This window comes from Pelecanus crispus, chromosome 8 (genome assembly GCF_030463565.1).
Source record: "Pelecanus crispus isolate bPelCri1 chromosome 8, bPelCri1.pri, whole genome shotgun sequence".
Lineage (NCBI taxonomy): Eukaryota > Metazoa > Chordata > Aves > Pelecaniformes > Pelecanidae > Pelecanus > Pelecanus crispus.
The window spans coordinates 17,422,234-17,441,866 of record NC_134650.1 but is presented as its reverse complement, the minus strand read 5'-3'; the positions used below and the strand labels follow the sequence as shown (position 1 = coordinate 17,441,866).

At 48.4% G+C, this 19,633-nt stretch overlaps 1 protein-coding gene across 1 annotated transcript in view; it reads right to left on the bottom strand.

Annotated features, from left to right (window-relative positions):
• The window catches only part of WWC1 (WW and C2 domain containing 1), a 73,681-nt gene extending 66,342 nt beyond the window's left edge, over positions 1-7,339 (bottom strand). The window contains exon 1 of the mRNA XM_075715195.1: positions 7,221-7,339. Within this exon, the coding sequence (XP_075571310.1) occupies positions 7,221-7,339 (119 nt within the window). The remainder of the gene's footprint in view (positions 1-7,220) is intronic.
• Between the last annotated feature and the right edge of the window lie 12,294 nt (positions 7,340-19,633).

Genomic DNA, 19,633 nt, shown 5'->3' with positions numbered 1-19,633 from the left:
AGATATGAATGACTGCCTCTTGCAAATCAATACTGTTTATTGCGTGCTTTAAATCAATAAAGCTTTCCTCCACAGAGTAAATTCTTCTAAAACAGTGATTAGGCATTTGAGGAGAACTAAATAGTTTCACTGAACAATACCATTAGTCCTGAACCATCAGCTTGACATCCCAGCCAGAAAGCACTTTGTCAGAACTAATTAATCCCCACAGCACCTCTAAAAGATTGAGAAAGCAATTCATCTGCGTTTTAAATGTGTTGGGTACTTATGTTGCAGAACATCGTGGCTGGGGTGGAAGCTGTAAGTACCAGCATAAACAGAGAACAAACCAAGCCAGCAGAACCCATCCAAAAGCATGAAAAATCAGAGAACACTGACAGCTGTAGGATTTGGCTTCTTTGCATCTTCCTGTTACACACCAAACCTCCTGTGACTATCCAGAGAGTCTTCCAGATGTCACTTGACTGGATGAGTGGCAGTGAAAAGCATTTATTATTCTATTGGGAGCAGTTCTGTCTGTTGTTTGTTCAGCCAATTATCTATGCATGTAGCTTAAAAGGGAGGGGGGGAGCAGTAACCTTAGGCTCTGTGAACAAGAACTCTGGGTTTTATTTGAGCAGTTAAACCTAAGTCTTCATTACCACAAGCAAAGCATGTAACCTTACTAAACAGGTCTCATGAATGGCAACCGGCCAGCATAAAAAGTATTTCTCTCCAAGGAAGTGGTCGATCTACATAGCTCTCATATGCATGTGTAGTAGCACTAGTCTACATACCTCACCCGACTTTGCCTAGCTGCTGCCACCCCCCTTTATTCATTTATTTTCTCAGCTAATACTTGCCCTGCTGTTGGGGCACTCAAGGCCACCAGGTTCAGGCAGCCAGCCCCTGCACAGGGAGAACATTAGCAAGGCTTTCTCAAGCCAGCTATACAATCTCTCCCCGTCTTTGAGAAAGATTTGAAGTTCCCCCATAGTTGACGCAACTGAGTGTCAAGTCAAGCCCAGAACATTTCAACCCTGGCAGAGAGTGAGGTCAGCAGAGTCTCCATAACGTGTACAGGAATGTGTTGTGGGGCGGTGACGCTCCTCGGCATGCTGAGCAGAGTGCAAGGCTAGTGTTGGCAGCGTGCAGTCACCTTCAGGAGCACAGAATATGAATCAATCATTTACTAACAGATTCCTCCAGTAACTGAGATAAGAGCCCAGTTAGAAAAGGCAGTGTGGCAGGTCAGTGACAGGACCACCCTCAGTCATCTAGCACACATCACTTCTTGATGTATAAGTTACTTCATTAAACTTTTTCGGACAAGTCTTCCTATGTCTTCCACTAAATTTTCTGGCACAAGCTAGAGGAATTTAAATCAGATTCAGACATAGAAAAGTTTGCTGCAAACTCAACTTTCCATAACTGTGCTAGCTATGAAGACACTAGTGCAAATTACACCTTTAGCAGATGCTCTACCCCACTGCTGGGTTCATCTGGGCTCCAGCAAGTGAAAATCCACTCTTCCTGTAAAACTTAGAAATCAAGGGGGCAAAGCTAAGCACCACCAGCTTTGGGAACACCTCCTCAGCTGGGCTGGCAGAGAGCCTGACCAGGTCAAGTGCCTGCAGACAGTTTCACAAGCGCACACACTCAGCAGCATTCCCGGGTTGCTTCCAGAGGTAGCCCCACCCCCACACCTCCTAGCCTCCCGCTCAGCCCCAGCTATGCCAGCACAAGTTTCTGCACAAGCATACACAACCTGGATCAACTGTTTCTGTCAAATAAACCCAGACAGTAAAATAATAGTTTTCAGCCAGACCAGCTTCTGGACCCGCTCCCTGCACTGATACAGAATTTGACTCTGGCAACAGTAGCAGCTTAAGGTGCCCCATCAGCAACACCGCGGAGCACCCACCCCAGATGACCAACACAGCAGGCAGCCACCTCTCACCGGCCATACCCACATCTTCTAGGATATACTAGCCCATTTTCTACCATTCTACTGGATGGAGATCAAGATAAATGCTTCGATATGAAAATACATGACCTACATAGGAATGAAATTGTTGAACCCCTTGCCAAATAAGTTTCCAGTCTGTGGCAGTATCACTAACTTCACAAGCCATCAGTCTTTGAGGCAAAATTAGACTGATCTTGTAAGCAACATGACCTTGCCAGAGCAGAAGATGAAGCTCAACCCACATATTTCTAAACAACATGACTTAAGAGATTTCTTCAAAAGCAATTCTGATCTTTTAAGACTCAGAATTCCCCAAGATGCATTAAAAAAGCTGCTGAGCTGAACAAAGCTTCACATTTTTCATTTTTTTTCATGTTCCATAAGGAAGTAAGATAAAGCAATGCTTTTAGTAGTTCTAAAGACACCGCCAACATTCTCTGTCACCACACACGTGCATACCACATCTTTAGCACTGATGCCACTGTTAAATAGCATCATACCTATTGTTTCAGCTACCCTCCCCAGCTCGAGGTGAGTTTACACAAGTGAGGAAGCACACTGGCTCTGAAGGCAGTCCCTGCAGTCTACAAAGCAATCAATACATCCTACCACAGGGTTTATGTTTGGAAAGTCTCAGAAAAAAAAGTCTGATTTTTCGTAACTGAAGAGGTCTGACTTCAGCTCCAATCCACTTTTTCCAATTACAGGTGCAGCCTGTGTTAATTCATCTTGGAAGACTCTTGATATTAATAAACTAAAAAAATTTCAAGTGTCACAATAATCTTACTTGCTGTCCTTGTCTTTCTATATATAAACCAATTAATTTTCATTTACTGTGGAAGAAAAATCTGAAGAACAGCACAAGTCCTACACATTAAGACACCCGTTCCCAGAGATGGCACTTAGATTACTATGAAGACTCCATTTCTGTCACTCACTTCAGTACTCATGGAAAATGGTTATCAACAGCTTCTCTGGGCACACACTGAACTGCCTGTTCCTTATAAAGTAATCAGCTATTTTGGGGAATGTAAACATGAGAAAGCAGCAGATTCGCATACATATGACAGGGTGTTTGGCTACCTATCAGTAAAGAAAGGCAACAGCAGGCATCAAACTAGCAGCCTTCAGCTGCATGACCTATGCTACTGCCAGTGATGAAAGAAAAATCTAGGGAAGATAAATGCTTCACCTTTGAGAATTTTTCTCTTCTCCTTATGCTTACTGATTTTCATGTACAGAAAAGCACAGTTCCTTTTATTCTTGCTGCTTTTCATTGCCCTCCCTTCTAGCCCTTTTATTTTGGAGAACTCCCACATTTAAGTTAGCTATATTTAGCTTTATTCCAGTGATTACAGTTATGCTATAGGCAAATAATCCACTTGGACAATTACATATTAAATTTTAGCATGATGTTCACATTTCTAAATCTTTAATACAGCAAGTTTGGAGACCAAGTGTGCAGAGCAGACTGGGGATGAAAAGCTTCAAGATCAGAATAATGCAGAGACAAAATACTCTGCAGTATTTCACATCAAGCCTAGAAGGCAGACCTAGAAGGGCATGGTTAGGTGGTTGTGCTCTCTATATGATATGCCTAGCTTTTCTTCAGCAAGATCCTCAGGCTCAGCAAACCTGAATCTTCCCGAGTAAATAGGTGGCACTAACTACTTTAAATGCACAAGGTCTTCTACATGTGACAACACATACATTGGTACATATTGGCCTTGAACCTTGGCAAATTTCTTCCCTAATTCTCTTTACCAAAGCTCTACTTCAGAGATTCAGACTGGAAAAACCTCCATGTAGAGTAGAAAGAGATTTCAGGGAGCAACTGCAGAATCTGGTCTTTCATTTAATAAACATCTCCAATGCTTTACATCAATAAGACCCTTCAAGAAATGAAGGGCCATCAAAACGGAAGCACTGCTGCCTCCCAAAACTGAAAACATCTGCTGCTGTTTTAGTAGCTTCACCAAACTTAAGCTAGAAGTGCTCCTATTTCACTAGCTTTCACTCTCAACAGGAGTCCAGTGATCGGGGTAAAATGAGAAGTTCAGTCAGCTCCATCTAAAATAACTGAGGAAAAAATGCTTACACCACCACACCAGTAGGAAGAGTACAAGAACACAAAGAGAGTGGGACAGGTTATCAGGCATCTCCAAATCCTCAGTGCAATCAGGAAGCTTCTGGGTTGAAAGGCAAGGAGCAGTGAAAAAAAGCTATCCTCTTCCAAGACAGTTTGAGGGAGAGTAGAGGTTCCTCTAAATGCGGTGTAAAGAACCCAAGGACAGCACACTCACCGGAACCCAGATACCCACCTCTAACCCTCATGTCTGATGAAAGCGGGAATCTCATTCGGGGCACTCTGTTGGTGCAATTCCTCATTCACAATGATGTTTAAAAACAGGCAGCAGCTGGTGCTAATGCTTTGAGACACCATTCTTATTTTCTGTTTGGTCATCAGCACAGCAGCTTACAGTGCAGACACACCCTCTGTGTTAAGAAAGCAACTGGGCCAACTCTCTGGCATGTTTTACCAAATGGTATGTACTGGTGCATACCTGAAAGACCATGCTTGCTTTTAAAACTAGGAATGACAAATTTCCTCCCCTAGCTCAGTAAGGTTTGATCTCCCATTACACTGTAACCAAGTCCTGAATGATCTAATTTCAGACAAATCTACAAAAAAGTCAGCTACGTGAGCTTCCTTTCACACAAGCCTATTAAACCAACCTCAGTTAGCACAACTACAAACCTGACACCAACTGTGGTCACAAAAACAATGGGCAAGCCCATGCCCTGAAGCTAGATGGTATTCCTGCTCATGTTTATTTCCGCTAAATTAAGCTAGAATGAAAGATTTAGGGAAGGTTTAAAAACCTGTGTATCCTATCTATAGCTACCAGTTGTTGCTCCCTGAATAAACTGATCCAGAATTACAAAGGCACAGTCCCACTGAGAAGCAACTGGGTTCAGAGTGAGCCCTAACACATACATCTTCCTCCACACCCCTCAAACTTGTAGTTTTACAGCCACGTTTCCCAATATCTGTTGCTTTTTGCTGGGTAAAAGACAGCATGTGTAAGCACAGCACAGACAGCACTGTAGCAAATACACAAACCAACCTCTCAGCTGCAGCAATTTTAAAGATGACTTGTAAAAGGCTAGGCTTGCAAATATTTAAACTTAAAATACACTGATAAAATTCAATGCTCAGTGCGTAAATTCAAGTTCACTACCACAGGGAACAGTTACCTTATGACTTGAGCTGATCATCAATTCCCCATCAACTGGTTTTCACAGACAGTGGTAGTTAGTTGAAAGAGAAATTTCTTTCCTGTATGTCAGAGCAGGGTTTCAGCTCATGCAAGCACATGGTCCCCCAGGTATGAGTAAATGTTGTGTCACACAGTTGTTCCAGTGTTGGACCAATAAACTCTTCAAAACCTTGAGGATTTTCAGGGGCAGTGTCTAATACAGCTTGTCTTCTTGGTAGCCCTACTGGAAGATGACTCAGATGCAAAGCTTGTCAGGGCCATGTGTATTCAGGTGTATTTCTAGCTGCACAACAAATAGGTCATGTGATACGAGTTATCAGTATGTGTTTGAATATTCTCCTTTAACAGTGATGAGTAGGTAGTGTTTCTGCAACAGCTCAGTACACATGCATAAATAAGGCACTCATTTAGTCATTTCTGTCATTTTTGAATCACTAACCAGGGACAGATGAGAATTTTTAGAAGCCACTACTAGATCTATTAGATTTCTCACTTGTCTTCATTCTCTGTAACAAAATAAAGATGCCAGGAAAGCACTCCTAATTTAAGCTTGTATTGACTTATGAAGGTTAAAAAACCACACGTTGAAACCACCACGTTATTAGTTCTTCTTGATCACATTACCGAAACAGAAGCCTCAAAACAAGTTCCAAACCCCCAGCCAGCAGCGGGTTACGTTTGTGTACAGCATACACAAGGATTATTCCTGGAATGCAGAACACTCCTTGAAATCTTGTAAAATTGGACAATCGTTCACTTCCATGCTTAAGAAAAAAACATTGAAGTAGAACTGGAAAGAGGCAAAATACTGACATCCCACCAACAGTGGAAGCCCCATCAAAGAACTGATTGCTGGGGCAGGGGGAGGAAAGAAAAAAAAAATTCAGAAATTACACTAGCTGCCCCATAACAAGGGAAACACTCACTATCAGATGGGGGAAGCGTGTAAAAATTTATCAACAACAAAACACGTATTAGGATTGCTGGGATTTCCAGCTCATCAAGATGGATCTCTGAGTTGCTGTGTCCAGGAACTTCAGCTAACAGAGCATTAAATATGAAGTTTAGACACTTCTGATTTTAACAGCTACCCGGTAGTTGAGCTTCCTGCATGCCTGAGCTACTGTATGCTGGCTTACTGTAACTGCCTCAAGCGTGGAACTAGAACGTGCTAGGACAGAGCGTTGCTTGGAAAATGACCTGGGTCTTGAACAGTACGCTGTTTTCTACTTCTCTTACTTTTTAAAGTGAGCAACATAGGGAAAGAGCTCTCCAAAGCAAGTAGGAGCAAGAGGAGACTGCTGGGAAGCAGGAGGCCGACAGGCAATCCCTGAAGTCAGTGACCTCCGTAATCACCACGCTCACCAAGGCCACAGAGCTGCTTGCAGAGGTGGGCCACGACGCACGATACGACCCCCTGACGCCTCTCCCACCCTGCTTTGTCGGTCCCACCCTACCGCACCGAGCCACCGCTGCTCTCCTGGGGTGAGCCAGCCGGGTCACCCAGCCCAGCCACCGTCCGGATGGGTGGCAGCGCTGGTGCCAGCCGCGTTGCACTCGCGCTCCTTACACGGGCAGCGTGCAATGCGGATCTGCAAGATGTCTGGAGACGGGAAAGGAGATGGGTAGGAAGATGGGAGGACAAAACAACAACAAAAAACTCGCTGACTTCCCTCCACCCCTCGCCTCCCGAGCGGCCGGCAGGCGCCCGGTGCCCTGCCAGGGCCGTGGGCAGCGAAACGACCGTCCTGCCCTGCCCTGCCCTCCCCTCCCATTCCGGGGAGCCGAACTGGAGCCAGCCCGCAGCCGAGGGATGGCAGCAGCCACCGAGCGGGCAACTTGGGAGCGAGGAGAGGAGGCGCCGGGGGGCCGCGCCGGGCTCCGGCGGGCGGCAGGCACACCTCTGGCCGCGGCTGCGTCCCCGGCCCCGGGAAGGGGGGAAGCGGCGTCCCCCGCCCTGCCCGCCCCCCGCCGCCGCCGCCGCCGCCCACCTGTCGCGGGGGTCGACCCAGCTGGTGGTGCGGCTGCCGTGGTCGATGTAGTACACCTTCCCGTCGTAGTCCCGCGCCTCCTCCCAGCCCTCGGGCAGCGGCAGCTCCTTCCGCGGCATCGTCCCCACCGCCGGCCGCGCTGCCCCATCCACCGCACCGCACCGCACCGCACCGCACCGCTCCGCTCCGCTCCGCGCCGGGGCGGCGGCGGCGGCCGGCCGCGGGGCAGGGCCGGGCCTCCCCTCCCGCGGGCAGCGAGGAGCGGTGCGGGGGCCGCGCCGGCCCAGCCGCGCAGGGAGGCGCCGCCGCCGGGCAGCCTCACATGCCGGCCCCGCGGCGGGGGCGGGGCGCGGAGCCGGCTGAGGCGGGGCGGGGCGCGGAGCCGGCTGAGGCGGGGCGGGGCGGGGCGGGGCGGTCCGGGGAGGGCGGCGGGCGAGCCCACGGTCAGCCCGGCGGCGCGGGAAGCCCCGGCCCGCCCGGCCCCTCACGCCTCCATTTCCTGCTCCGGCGGCGGCCCGGCGAGTCCCGGGGCGGCTCCGCCCCCCCCGGCGCCGCGGGCGGGCGATGCCGCTGCTCGGAGGCTCCGCCCCGCCCCGCGCGGGGCAGCGCCGCAGGAGAGCGCCCCCTGCCGGCGGGGGGGTGGGGGGGGCAGCGGTGTCGGGGCGCTCGCGGGCAGCGCAGGGCGGGAGCTACGGGGCCTGGCCCGGAGGGGCTGCCCTTGTAACCGCGCTCTCGCACGTAAGGGCCGGCGGCCTAGCTCGGCCCCTCTGAGGAGAAACAAAAGGTGGAGGGCGGGGGTGCGATGAGGATGGCCAAAAACACCGATCAGGGGCTGCTCGGTGTCCCGAGGGAGACGCGGGCCGTCGGGAGCCAGGCACTCGCAGGGACAAGCACATAAACTCTTCCCTGACCTGGGGGACGGCCGTCACCAGAAGGCAGGATTATAAAATAAGTTAGGGTAGCACAAGAAAGTCCCAGGTGACGGTGTCCGCAGCGCACGGCACGTTGCCCTTTCCAGAGCAGCTGCCGCCGTGGCTCGGCCGTCGTCGGCACCTGAGCGTGGCTCTGGCCTAGCTGTAGCGCAGTATGGAAGGAGCTGCGAGGGTGTGCCCTCCCCAGTCTTCTGTCCCCGGATTTCAGTAATTCAGGCTTGAACAGACTGCCCGTGACAAAACGTCGCAATAAAAGCTCGCGCAGTGGCATGCGATCAGGCCGTGAGCTAACGCGGGTGACCTTCACAGTGTGGCGATGAGGGGAGTTTTCTGCGAGGTGGTGTTTTCCCCGGGAAGCACCAGTTGATGCCGGTTTCCTACTGTCAAGGGTGGGGGAAAAGCAAGAAGTTTTGTAGAGCTCCAGCTATTGAAACAGCAGAATGGAGCGGGGATCCCTGCCAAGCACAGGGGTGGAAAAGGAAACTGGAGGATGGGAAGAGGGGAGCCCTGAAGGGATGGAGAGGAAAAGTAAAAGCGAGCAAGACAATTAGAAATAACATCTCATTTTCATGCCAGATTTTGAGGGTAAGATAAGTTCTTTCAGGCTTTCTGACAACCTGCTGGGAGTCAGAACTGCTAATTCTCCGGAGGCCGAAGCAGAATGCAGTAGCAGTTGGCTGATGAAGTGGTTGAGCAGGGAAGAAAATGAAGACAAGTAAAACTGAAAGGGAGGCATTTGGAAAATAGCCTGATTTAACCCCATTTTATCTGAAGCCAAACTTGGAGGAGGCCACTAAAGGTATTGCTTTTATGAACAGGACCATACACAAGGCTTTTAAATTAATAATAAAGCAATAATAAGGGAAGAAACACTGTATCTGTCCGCAACTCTAAACGAAGCTTGTGGTTTCTTTTGGAAGCAAAGACTCGGAGCACTGGGAGCTGTGCCGCTCCAGTGAGCAGACACCAGGACCGCTGGGAGTCCTGGGCCGACGCCAGCGGTGTGCAATGGGTTTCTGTGGAGCACTGGGCTAGTCGCTGCAGCCGTCATTTTCTCTTTACTGCTTTTAATCTTGTGGATAATGGTGTTTCTGTCTTTGTAAAACACTCAGCAAAGTACTTAAGACATTTAAAAGGGGGAACTGTAACAACAGAAAAAAATCAGCAACAACTAATGTTTTTAAATATTATAAGAGAAGAAGCAAATAACAAAGTAATAACAAATTCTTGTGTATTTTCATGTTCCTGTATTTGTGGTCTTATGTTCAAGCACAGAGGTATTTCCAAAAGGCATGTTTCATTTTAAAGTGCTCTTTCAAATTTTCAGAACAGGTGTAGATCATATAGAAAAAGGCTATAGGTAAAGAAGCCGACCAAATACCTTTTCTTTTCCAGATGCCATCGACTGTGTTTGTGAAGAAAGTAATTATGTTTTTTTTTTAAAGATAATTGCTGTTGAAATAAACACCTCGGAAAATATTTGCAGGAAGTTCTGACTCAAGTCGAAAGATCTTATTTTTCCACTCCTCTGTATTTTTTAACTTGGGAAAAAAACCCCTCTCATGGAACCATATGAATTCATGAATGTAATCAGGAATGTGCATATGGTAACTTACTCCCTTTTACCACTTACACTCACAACAAAAGAATTCAGTGTTATCAGAGTCTGTTTGAACTGTAAAGCAATAAACAAACAGGTGATTGTTTTCTCATGAGCAAAGCAAGGGAAGGTTTGGTTCACAGGTAAGCCCTTACCTATGTGAAAAGGAAGAACAGAGCAGAGAACAAAGTCTGCAGAAACCTCATTTTTTTTGCCCTGGGGCCAATGTCTCCAGCATGACCTCATGTGCTGCATGCCACCGTCCCATCCGGCTTTACAGAGTCCACAACGGGACGGGTAGCAAACTATTCAGGAACAAGAGCAGCCATTTTCTGTTGGTGATTTCTGTTTTGGAGAAGCTGGTTGCTTACTGCTTGGTTTGTGGGTTTTTTTCCTAATACATTTGAAAGTCTGTATTTTCATACTCAACACTTAAAAAAGCTCTTCTTAATTGACTGCAAATAACAAAACCACAAATGTCAAAAGCTACCAGAGCACAATATTGGTCTCTTAGCCAATATCTTCAGGTGTCTGAACTGAAATAGGAGGAAAAATGGGTTTAAATTCAATTGCCAGGGAACAATTAGATTTACCCAAAATACCACATTTTAGTTAAAACATCCAACATTGTTCAACTTGAAGCAATCATGTCATTTTTGTGGAGGGTTACCTTATCCTTTTTGAAAGCCTCTTCTCCACCCTGCCCACCCCCAAACTGTATGTAAATTTTTTTCAGTTTCCAAATGCCATTTTAGTTTTTAAAAAAAGTCAAAAGCAGGTTTGGAAAGATAGAGCATTTCATTTTGGAAGTAACCCAAAGCTTTCCTGCTTTCAGAAGCTGTTTCCAGCCCTTCAGGAAGAGCAGAGGTGCCCACGAGGCAGGGAAGAATGCACACAACCTGCTGTACTTTCCAGTCCCAACATGAAAGAAACTTTCTGTAAACATTGGCAAAGCCACCTCATTGTCTTCTTTCAAACTACTCCTAAAAGACCCATTGCTGGAGGCCTTAAGAAAAAAAAAAAAGTAGCTGACATCCTCAAAGTTGTCCTGTTGCTCTGGCAGGTATCGGCTGCGTCTTGCCCCGTGTCCTGCCGGTCCCTGCACGCCTTGTTCCAGACGAAGCAGCTGTCGTTTTGTTCTGTACACACATTTGGTACAATGCTTCCTCACACAAAGCGTCATGTAGCCTAGGTGAGATGTGAGGAATGGTGAGAGTTTCAGGTTTGTCTAGCGAGGTGACTCTTAAATAGGACCCATGCAGCAGGCTGGGTTTCCCACTACCCCGGGAGTTCTGCTGGCTGGATTTCTGCTGTGTTTTGGCCTCTCACAAGAGGGTCATAAGAGGTCCTTGCCTACTTTGTTTGTAAAATAAGATGCTATAGAATCATAGAATCATTTAGGTTGGAAAGACCTTTCAGATCATCAAGCCTGACTGTTAACCTAGCACTGCTCAGTCCACCACCATGTCCCTATTTAACTATGCCCTAACTGGGCACTGTCTGGAGCAAATCATTTCACCTGTGACTTGCTCTTTAGGAAAAGTGCTGATCACTTTCCCGCAAAGTGCATCCATGCTCTGATCAGGTTTGCTACATGGGCACATCCTTAGTGATCCAACAACGCTGCTTAACTCTTTGTTGTATAGGAAAAAAAAAAGCTCTGGGATATCTCGTCCCTTTAGGTTATAGTTAAGGTCTTAGTTTCTAACAATTTTTATTTTTTCTCCTGTTTCCCACCTCACATTACTGAGGAGCAGAGCTGGGAGCGCTGATGAAACCCCAGGGGATTTCAGTAGTCCACCAAAGTGTATTGGGAGAGTGTACAACCATCCTGCTGTATAAAAACAATCTCACTTTTTATCTTTTATTATGTTTTCTGATTTATGGTTTCATACGTTCTTAGGTGTCTATGCAGGAAGTACAACACTGAGGTAGTTGTTAGCAAATATTCTTGAATGTACCTGAGGTACTCTAGTGTAAAAAGGCTCTCATGTCTGACTCCCAAGCTCACCGTAGGAGAAGCCTAAAATGTACAGAGGCACTGGTTGCACCAGGTGTCAGGAAACCAGAGTCAGAAAGCTCTGGGGTACCTGAGTGAGGAATTCACAGTCCCCTTGGTGGCTGGCTTTGGTGGCAGCACCTTAACACAGGATTAAGAAGCTCCTATCCCTTCAGCTTTTGTTTCTGTTCTCACCCTTACTGACAGCTCCGGCCACCCTAGCACAGCTGTATGTAGGAAATATCGCCGCTCCCTTAGACAAACCACCCGATCCCTGATCTCTCCTTCAGCAGTTGCTTATTTTTTCTTTTATCCCATCATCCTGGGTTGCAGCATGACCCACCAGACACCTGCACTTGCACAGTGAAGCAGCCAACAAACTGACTTAAACCACACAGGCTTCTGCAATGGGCTTGTGTCAAAGCTAGCAGAGAGTGAAAGAGAAAGAGCGATCAATAAAGAAATTTTAAAAACTAAATAAAATCAAAAGGGCAGCTGGAAAGTTAGTGTGGGAAGGTTTAAGACCTGCTCGTCATAAGCAAACCAAACTACATAAAGGTTTCTGACAAAGAGGAAAGTTTAATTCAGCCTTCTTTTATCAAAGCCTCAGGCAGTGGATTCTGGATTTCTAATGTTAAATTTCAGGCTACCTTTGTCATGCTGATTATCATGAACAGCATTAGTAAACATAATGCAGTTCTTTATGCTACCCTAAGCATTGAAATAATTGAGCAGAATCCCCCACATTTGTTTGTTAAATAGTAAATATATTACTTGCTTTTGTGAGTGCATAGGATAAAATTGTGTATCTAAGGGAAAAGTCAAGAATATGTCACATAGCAGCTAAAACAAGACTGAAAAATAAAGGGAAGAGACCTAGGGGTGACTCTGGAAGCTACAGCCTTAAGAAGCCTCAGCCACTGCAAGCCTTGTGAAAATACAAGTGCATTTGCAGCACCAAGCCTGTAGGACTGTGTCCAAATTGAGCTCTCCCCAACATTAAAGCCTTGACCACCTCATGCGACACAGGAGGACGCAGGAGTTCTCAGGCTTGCACTGACCAGATGCTCTTTGAGCTACAGCTGCATCACTGCACTCTTGAACAACAACCTCCAGGTCTGAAATAATTTTTTTCCAATCCTTTGCTCTGGGTACTTTTTTTGGTTACTCTATTCAGAAGTAGCTTGCCGTAATCAGGAGCTGTAAGTGAGTGTTTGGTGGGGACTTTACACAGGGCTGTTTATGAAACAGGGTGAGATACCGTGGTCTGCAGGACAGTCCCCAGCCACTGCTGAATCAGGGTTCTCCCAAGCCACAGCTCAATATTTACACCATCACAAATGTTCAGGCCATCCCCTGCCACAGGCAAGGCTGGCTCTAACACGGCAGCATTGTTAAGTCCCAAAAGCAGGAAAACCCTCTGTCAGCTGAGCTCTGCCTCAGAAGAACGGGATATGTTGCAGGATACCTGTGATAGGGACAGTCCTCGTGATTCCTGGGGCTGTCGGGGCTGCCACGAGCACGCCACTCAGCCACGGGTTTACTCTGTGTCACCTTTACGATCCTTGGCACTTTGTACACCTGCACCAAAGATCTTTATCTTTCAGCAAACAAGCCTGCAGCAGGGAATAAATTCCTAACTATGACCTTTGGGTGCCCTGAGAATTTTTTCACCTACAAACAAAACAGGATTTCTTTTTTTCCCAAACAAGCCTTATCTCTGTTGTTTTATTAGACCATTGTGTGCCCACTGCATTGCACTGTGATTGTCCCTTGACGTTGCTGGGAAGATCGGGCCTCTGTCTTCCCCAAGTGTGTGGACATCCCTTGCAACATGCAGTAGGAGCTGAATGTGTGTTTTCTACCTTGCAATAATTGGGAGCTGCTTAACCTAAATGGGAGACTACTCCAGTGAAGCTAGAGCTGCTCTCATAGCAGTGAAAATACCCAGTCCCAGCGCGAGCCCCTGTGCCAATCCCCAGGCGCTCGGCTGTCCCCTGTGGGGCATCAGCAGCTCTTGGCAGCTGCCACCCAGCCGCCCACCCAGCCGCCCACCCAGCCGCTCGGCACGGGGCTGTGCTGAGCTCAGTGGGAGCCGAGGCCACGGCGCCAGCGCTGAGCTCCTCAGCAAAGGCAGAGGCAGGTCCGCCCTCGGCAGCCAGCCCTGGGGCTGCAGCTGGGAATTAGGAACGGGACCAAACACTCAGTCACGATCCGTTATTAAAAAAAGAAAGTTTAAAAATTTCCATCAACCTGTCATGGAGAACACATATGACAGAAAAATCTATTGGTTTGGTATCAATTGCTACTTTTACTGTCCCGTTATTTCTTCAGAAGTTAGGGAGACCTTCTCCCATAAGCAGGTTTCTGTTGGTCATTTGCCAGCTCACCAGCCACAGAGCTGCCATAGCACTCCACCTTTTTGGCCTGAAAATATGAACTTTCACATTACTGCCAGCGTGGCTTCTGACTCCCAAACCCAGAGTCACCTACAACCCTGTGCAGGTGTCCCGTGGGGTGGTGGGACATGCACAGGATGTGGCATGGCTGGAGCACAAGCTTCTTATCAAGTGTGACAAGTGCCTTTCACTGCGCGCGAGGAGGGAATAGCCTGCACGTGCGCAGGCTTGTAAAAGGAAATGTGTCCGCGTGTGTTGATACAGGTAATCGGTCTCGAGCTGTAAAAACACCACAGTGCCATTGTCCTGCCACATCAAAACTAGATGGCCAAGCACCACTGCGGACCGCAGCTGCACAGGTGCCACTGGGATGGCAACATGTGCCTGACCCAGGGCAAGGGGAGCAAAATATATTTAGTTTTGCCAACATGCATTATGTTTCTAACCTGACGGATGTGATTTTTCGGTTGGGGCTCATTTTACACTGTGATACCAACAACAGGGCACTGCAGGTGGGATTTCTGTTGTCTAGCATGAGGCACTGTGAAACCTTTGCCTCCTGTTAGTGTTAATGAACCATTTCAGCGGTTGAGTTGGGGGACAGCAGCCAGTAGCAATGAATGGTGAAGGGACAGGTGCCATCATCTCTCAAAGTGGGAAGCAGCTGGTCAAGGGACGTCAAGGCCACTCTCATGAGCCGGCTGCTGCTCACCAAGGAGGCAGTGGGATGGGAGCCAGGTGCCTCAGCAGTCTGTCCTGCCTCCTCAGCAGTCTGTCCAGCAGCATGTCTGCAGCTGCCAAGTTCAGGAGCAGCATGGGGACGTGCCCACCACGGGGTGCCATTGCTGTCTGTGGCATGGCAGGTCCCAAAGGGGACAAGACCACTTGTACCAGCAAAGGGCGAAGTACTGCAAAGGCAGAAGCAAGCTCTCCAAGACTTTTTCTTCCTACCTACATGCACCATGCTTGCTCAGCAGCATGCTGTTTTGGTCAGACATAAACTTGAATCTGACACCCAGAGGCTGGTGAGGTGGTGCTGATATCTGCAATGCAGCAGGGATTTATCACCTGTGCTACACGGGGGCAGGGGGCAAGAGGCTGAATGTTCAGAAGTTAGGGAGACCTTCTCCCATAAGCAGGTTTCTCTTGGTCATTTGCCAGCTCGCCAGCCACAGAGCTGCCATAGCACTCCACCTTGTGTGGCAGTGCACCAGCGATGGTGCTGCTTGATGAACGCGTGTCCACAGCCCTGCGGAGCCAGAGCACCGCTCCTGTCCAGCACACGGTGGCCTCACAGCTGCAGCAGCAAAGAAAGACAAAAAAAAAAAAAAAAACAAAACCCCAGCAAACCCCACCTAGTTACTTTACTACATAAATCAGAGACATTAAAGAAACAACTGTCCATTTAAAGCAGCTTAGTTTCACTTACAAAATACTTAACAAGTGGCTAGGACTCTAAGGACCACTTATTCCATGCTTTAGTAATCCAAATGCTGCTTTATAGCTGCTGTTCACCCCCATCAAACTGGTAAGGCAGCACTGAGCTTTACCAGCGGTGTGGCTATTGATCCACCTTTCCTCTCAAGGGCCCCCATAGCACTGAACAGGAGACTTCTTGTGAAGCCAGGTGAGGCCTGTGGCCACAGGGACAGCAGCATTTATCTCCTACCAGTGGTAAGGGGGCAGCTGTCTGTACCTGTCACACCTCAGACCAGCTACTGGCGGCTGAACCAAGGTGGATGCGACAGCCAAAAATTCTGCCTGGCTTCTCCTGCTGGGGGCTGCTGGGGGCTGCGGGGAGCAGCCGGCGGGAGGGGAGGTGGAGGCAATCGGTGAGGCTGGTGGAAGCACAAACTACAAACCTGACAAACTAGACCCACTTCCTCAGGCAAACAGGCATACATTTGAAATGACAGTGAGTTTTGCAGTTACGTTACCTGATGTCAGATATGACAGAGAACAATATTTTTCCTTTACCCGTGTCAAACCTTACAGAGAGTAACGGGGCTGTAGAAAGTGCAGCAGCGCAGCAGCCCCATGTCCTGCTGACCAGACAGTGCTCCCCTTGCAGGGGTGAGCGGGAGCGGCCACACTGGTGCCCGGCGGCTCTGGTCTGCGCCCAGCCGGGAGGAGCGAAGGCCGGCACGACTGCAGCTGGGCTGAGCACACGGGTGCTGAGCTGGGGCTCCTGGCCACCCTCCACAGCAGAAGCTGCTTCGCGTGATTTGCTGTGAGGCTCAGCGGAGGGCAACATGGCGATGCAGACACCTCGTATTTCTGTAAAGATCAGCACGGCAGCATGAGCTGTCTGCCCAGCTGTGGTGGGGGACTTGGTGACACAGAAAAGGCTGAGATATTCAGTGCCTTCATGGCCTCTGGTCTTCTCTGGTATGATCTGCCTTCAGCTTGCCCAGGGAGAAAGTCTGGAGCAAGGAAGACTTACCCTCGGTGGATCAGGATCAGGTAAGGGAGCAACAAATGGGACATGGACAAGTTCCCAGGACTTGCTGGGATGCACCCAGGAGAGCTGAGGGAGCTGGCTGATGGCGCTGCCCTGCTATCTTTGAAGGGGCAGTTGGGGGAGGTTCTGGGCAGAGTGGCTGATAAACCAGAGGGTAATCTGCCATCCAGGGGGACAGGCTGGAGAAAGGGGCTGATGGGATCCTCGTGAAGTTCAGCAAAGGGAAATGCAGAGTTCTGCACCTGGGGAGGAACAATCCCAAGCACCAGTACAAGCTGGGGGCCACCCAGCTGGAAAGCAGCTTTCCAGAAAAGGACCTGGGGGACAAGTTGACCATGAGCCAGCAATGTGCCTTTGTGGCAAAGCAGGCCAACAGCACCTTGGGTTGCGTTAGGCAGAGCATCACCAGCAGGTTGAGCAGGTGATCCTTCACCTCTGCTCAGCACCAGTGAGACATGACTGGAGTGCTGGGTCTGGTTCTGTGTAACCCTGTACAAGACAAACATGGATATACTGGAGAGAGTCCAGCAAAGGGCTATGAAGGTGATGAAGGGACTGGAGCATCTGATGTAGGGGGAGAGGCTGAGGGAACTGGGACTGTTCAGCCTGGAGAGGAGGTGGCTCAGGGGGGATCTTATCAGTGTGTATGAACATCTGAAGAGAGGAGTAATGATGAGGGAGCCAGGGTTGTCTCAGTGGTGCCCAGTGACAAGACAAGGGGCAACAGGCACAGGTAGATATGCAGAAAATTCTGGTTAAACATAAGAAATACTAATTTTACTGTGGGGGTGACTGAGCACTGGAACAGGTTGCCCAGAGAGGTTGCGGTCTCCATCCTTGAAGATACTCAAAACCCATCTGGACATGGTTCTGAGCCCTTTGCTCTTAACAGCAGGTTAGCCTCACTGGTCCTGTGACTCTGTGAAAACTAAAGAAAGGAGCTGGACTCCAAGCCCTCCATCAGCCTCCACCCACACCACCCTCTTCTTTTTAATAAGGACCCTGTGCTGTGTCAGGTGTGAAAACTCTCATCTCAGATGCTTTTGCCCTGGGCTTTTTAATGGCCTGCCTTCCCCATCTGGGCAGAGACCAAGGCATTAAGATGGGGATGTCTTCAAAAAGATCACTCAAGCCCACAGAGGCAAACAGAAATCTGATTTTTATCTCTAGGAAGATCTTTTGACAGGTGAAAGAGTCTGCTTTATCAAGAGCCTATTGAGTCGTTGACTATTGCTGACCACTAGAAATGACATAGTTGGATTACTGATTTATAAAACTGAGTAATGTTTCTTAGTATTTTACTTTCATTTACATGATTGCTTCAGTTAATGAAGTTTGGGGAGGGAGAGGTATTTAAACAGTCACAAGGCCTGGGCTGTAGCAGAATAGGCAGTAATACAGCCAACAAAATTCTGCTGGCAGATTTTCTTTTTATATGCAACCACAAAATTAGACTAAAGCCTGCCAGAAGCTGTCATCTAAAGATGTAAAACTTCTGTAAATATAATTTCTCCAATAGCAATGCTGTTGAGCTGCTGTAACACAGCATGGACAGTGTTACAGTATACTGCCTGCCGCCTTCTGTACTCATGATGGCTTAACTGCCACTTTCATTGTAAATCCTATTTGTTAAGGATTTATAAATTGGCTGCATTCACTTGCTTCTCTCTGAAAGTTGGCACACTGTTGTCTCCCATGGTGTTTTTACCACATTTTACTTTATTACTTGCTTTTTTTTTCTCCTTGGCTCAGAAGCACCACAGGAGTAGCCTGACTTTAACCCCAGAACCATTAAATCCTTGGTAGAGGCTAAGACGCTACACGAATATGTTAACAAATAAGGAAATAAGGAAGAGACTAACCTGTTACATTAGATATGTATTTTGAAGAGCTACTGCAGAAATTCTGTAAAGAGGAGCATCCCACTGCTGCCACAGGAGATGTGGGGAAGTCTGGGCAGGGCTGGTGGCACCTGCTGAGCTGCAAGGGAACTGAAGCACATGGGTGGGTGCAAGGCATCTGCTGGGGCACTGACTCTTGTCTTGATGCAAACCCCATGTTCCCCAGGTTAAGAAGTGGCTCTTGGGGCTGGCTGGTGGTTGCAGAGGTTGACCGGCCTGCAGCCTGCAGGGTACTCGCAGGCAGCCACCCAAGCAATGTGTGGGAGAGACTGGCAGGGTCAAGTTCCTACCAAGCTGTTTCCTTGCCTGGGTCATCTGCCTGACTTGGGTACCTGAGTACATCACACTGGTGCTTCTACCGCTCGGTTTTTATTTATTTGTGGTGGTGGTGGTGGTGGGGAGGCTGAGCTGACATGGTGAGGTCTTGGTCAGCTGAGATTAAAATTACCAGCCTAGCCCATTAGTGTGATGGGTCCAGCTGTGAGTGCGCTTCAGAGCATGTTGTGATGACCTTGGCTGCTTGTTAAATACCACTTGCTCTTCCTAGTAGCTCAGGTAATCACCCATCAGGTGTTGCTATAGACACACACAGTTTGTGACTGTAACTCTAGATCTGCCCAGCACTGCTGCATTGGGTTAGGCAGAAGCAGAAAAGGCTTTATCAACACAGGGGAGTTTGTGCTTTTACACTGGCAATAGTATTTGCCTTTCTAGAGCCTATGGTCATGTTCAAGAATTGCAAAGAGGCATGTTTATTAGGGAGATGACAGACATACATGGCAAGGGAGCGAGAATTGTTTGGATATTATGGGCCTAAACAAGCGGTTATGGCGTAAAAACTACGTTTTTTTTAAAGTAGGTTTGAAGAGGGAAGGGGATATAAACAGGCCCGCTAGTGAGGAGCCCAGGGGCAGCATGCCAACGTTGGGGGTGAAATCGATAGCCCGTCTCAAGTGCATCTACACCAATGCACGTAGCATGGGCAACAAACAGGAGGAGCTGGAAGCCCTTGTGCAGCAGGATGGCTATGACATAGTTGCCGTCACAGAAACGTGGTGGGACGACTGTCATGACTGGAGTGCTGCACTGGATGGCTATAAACTCTTCAGAAGGGATAGGCA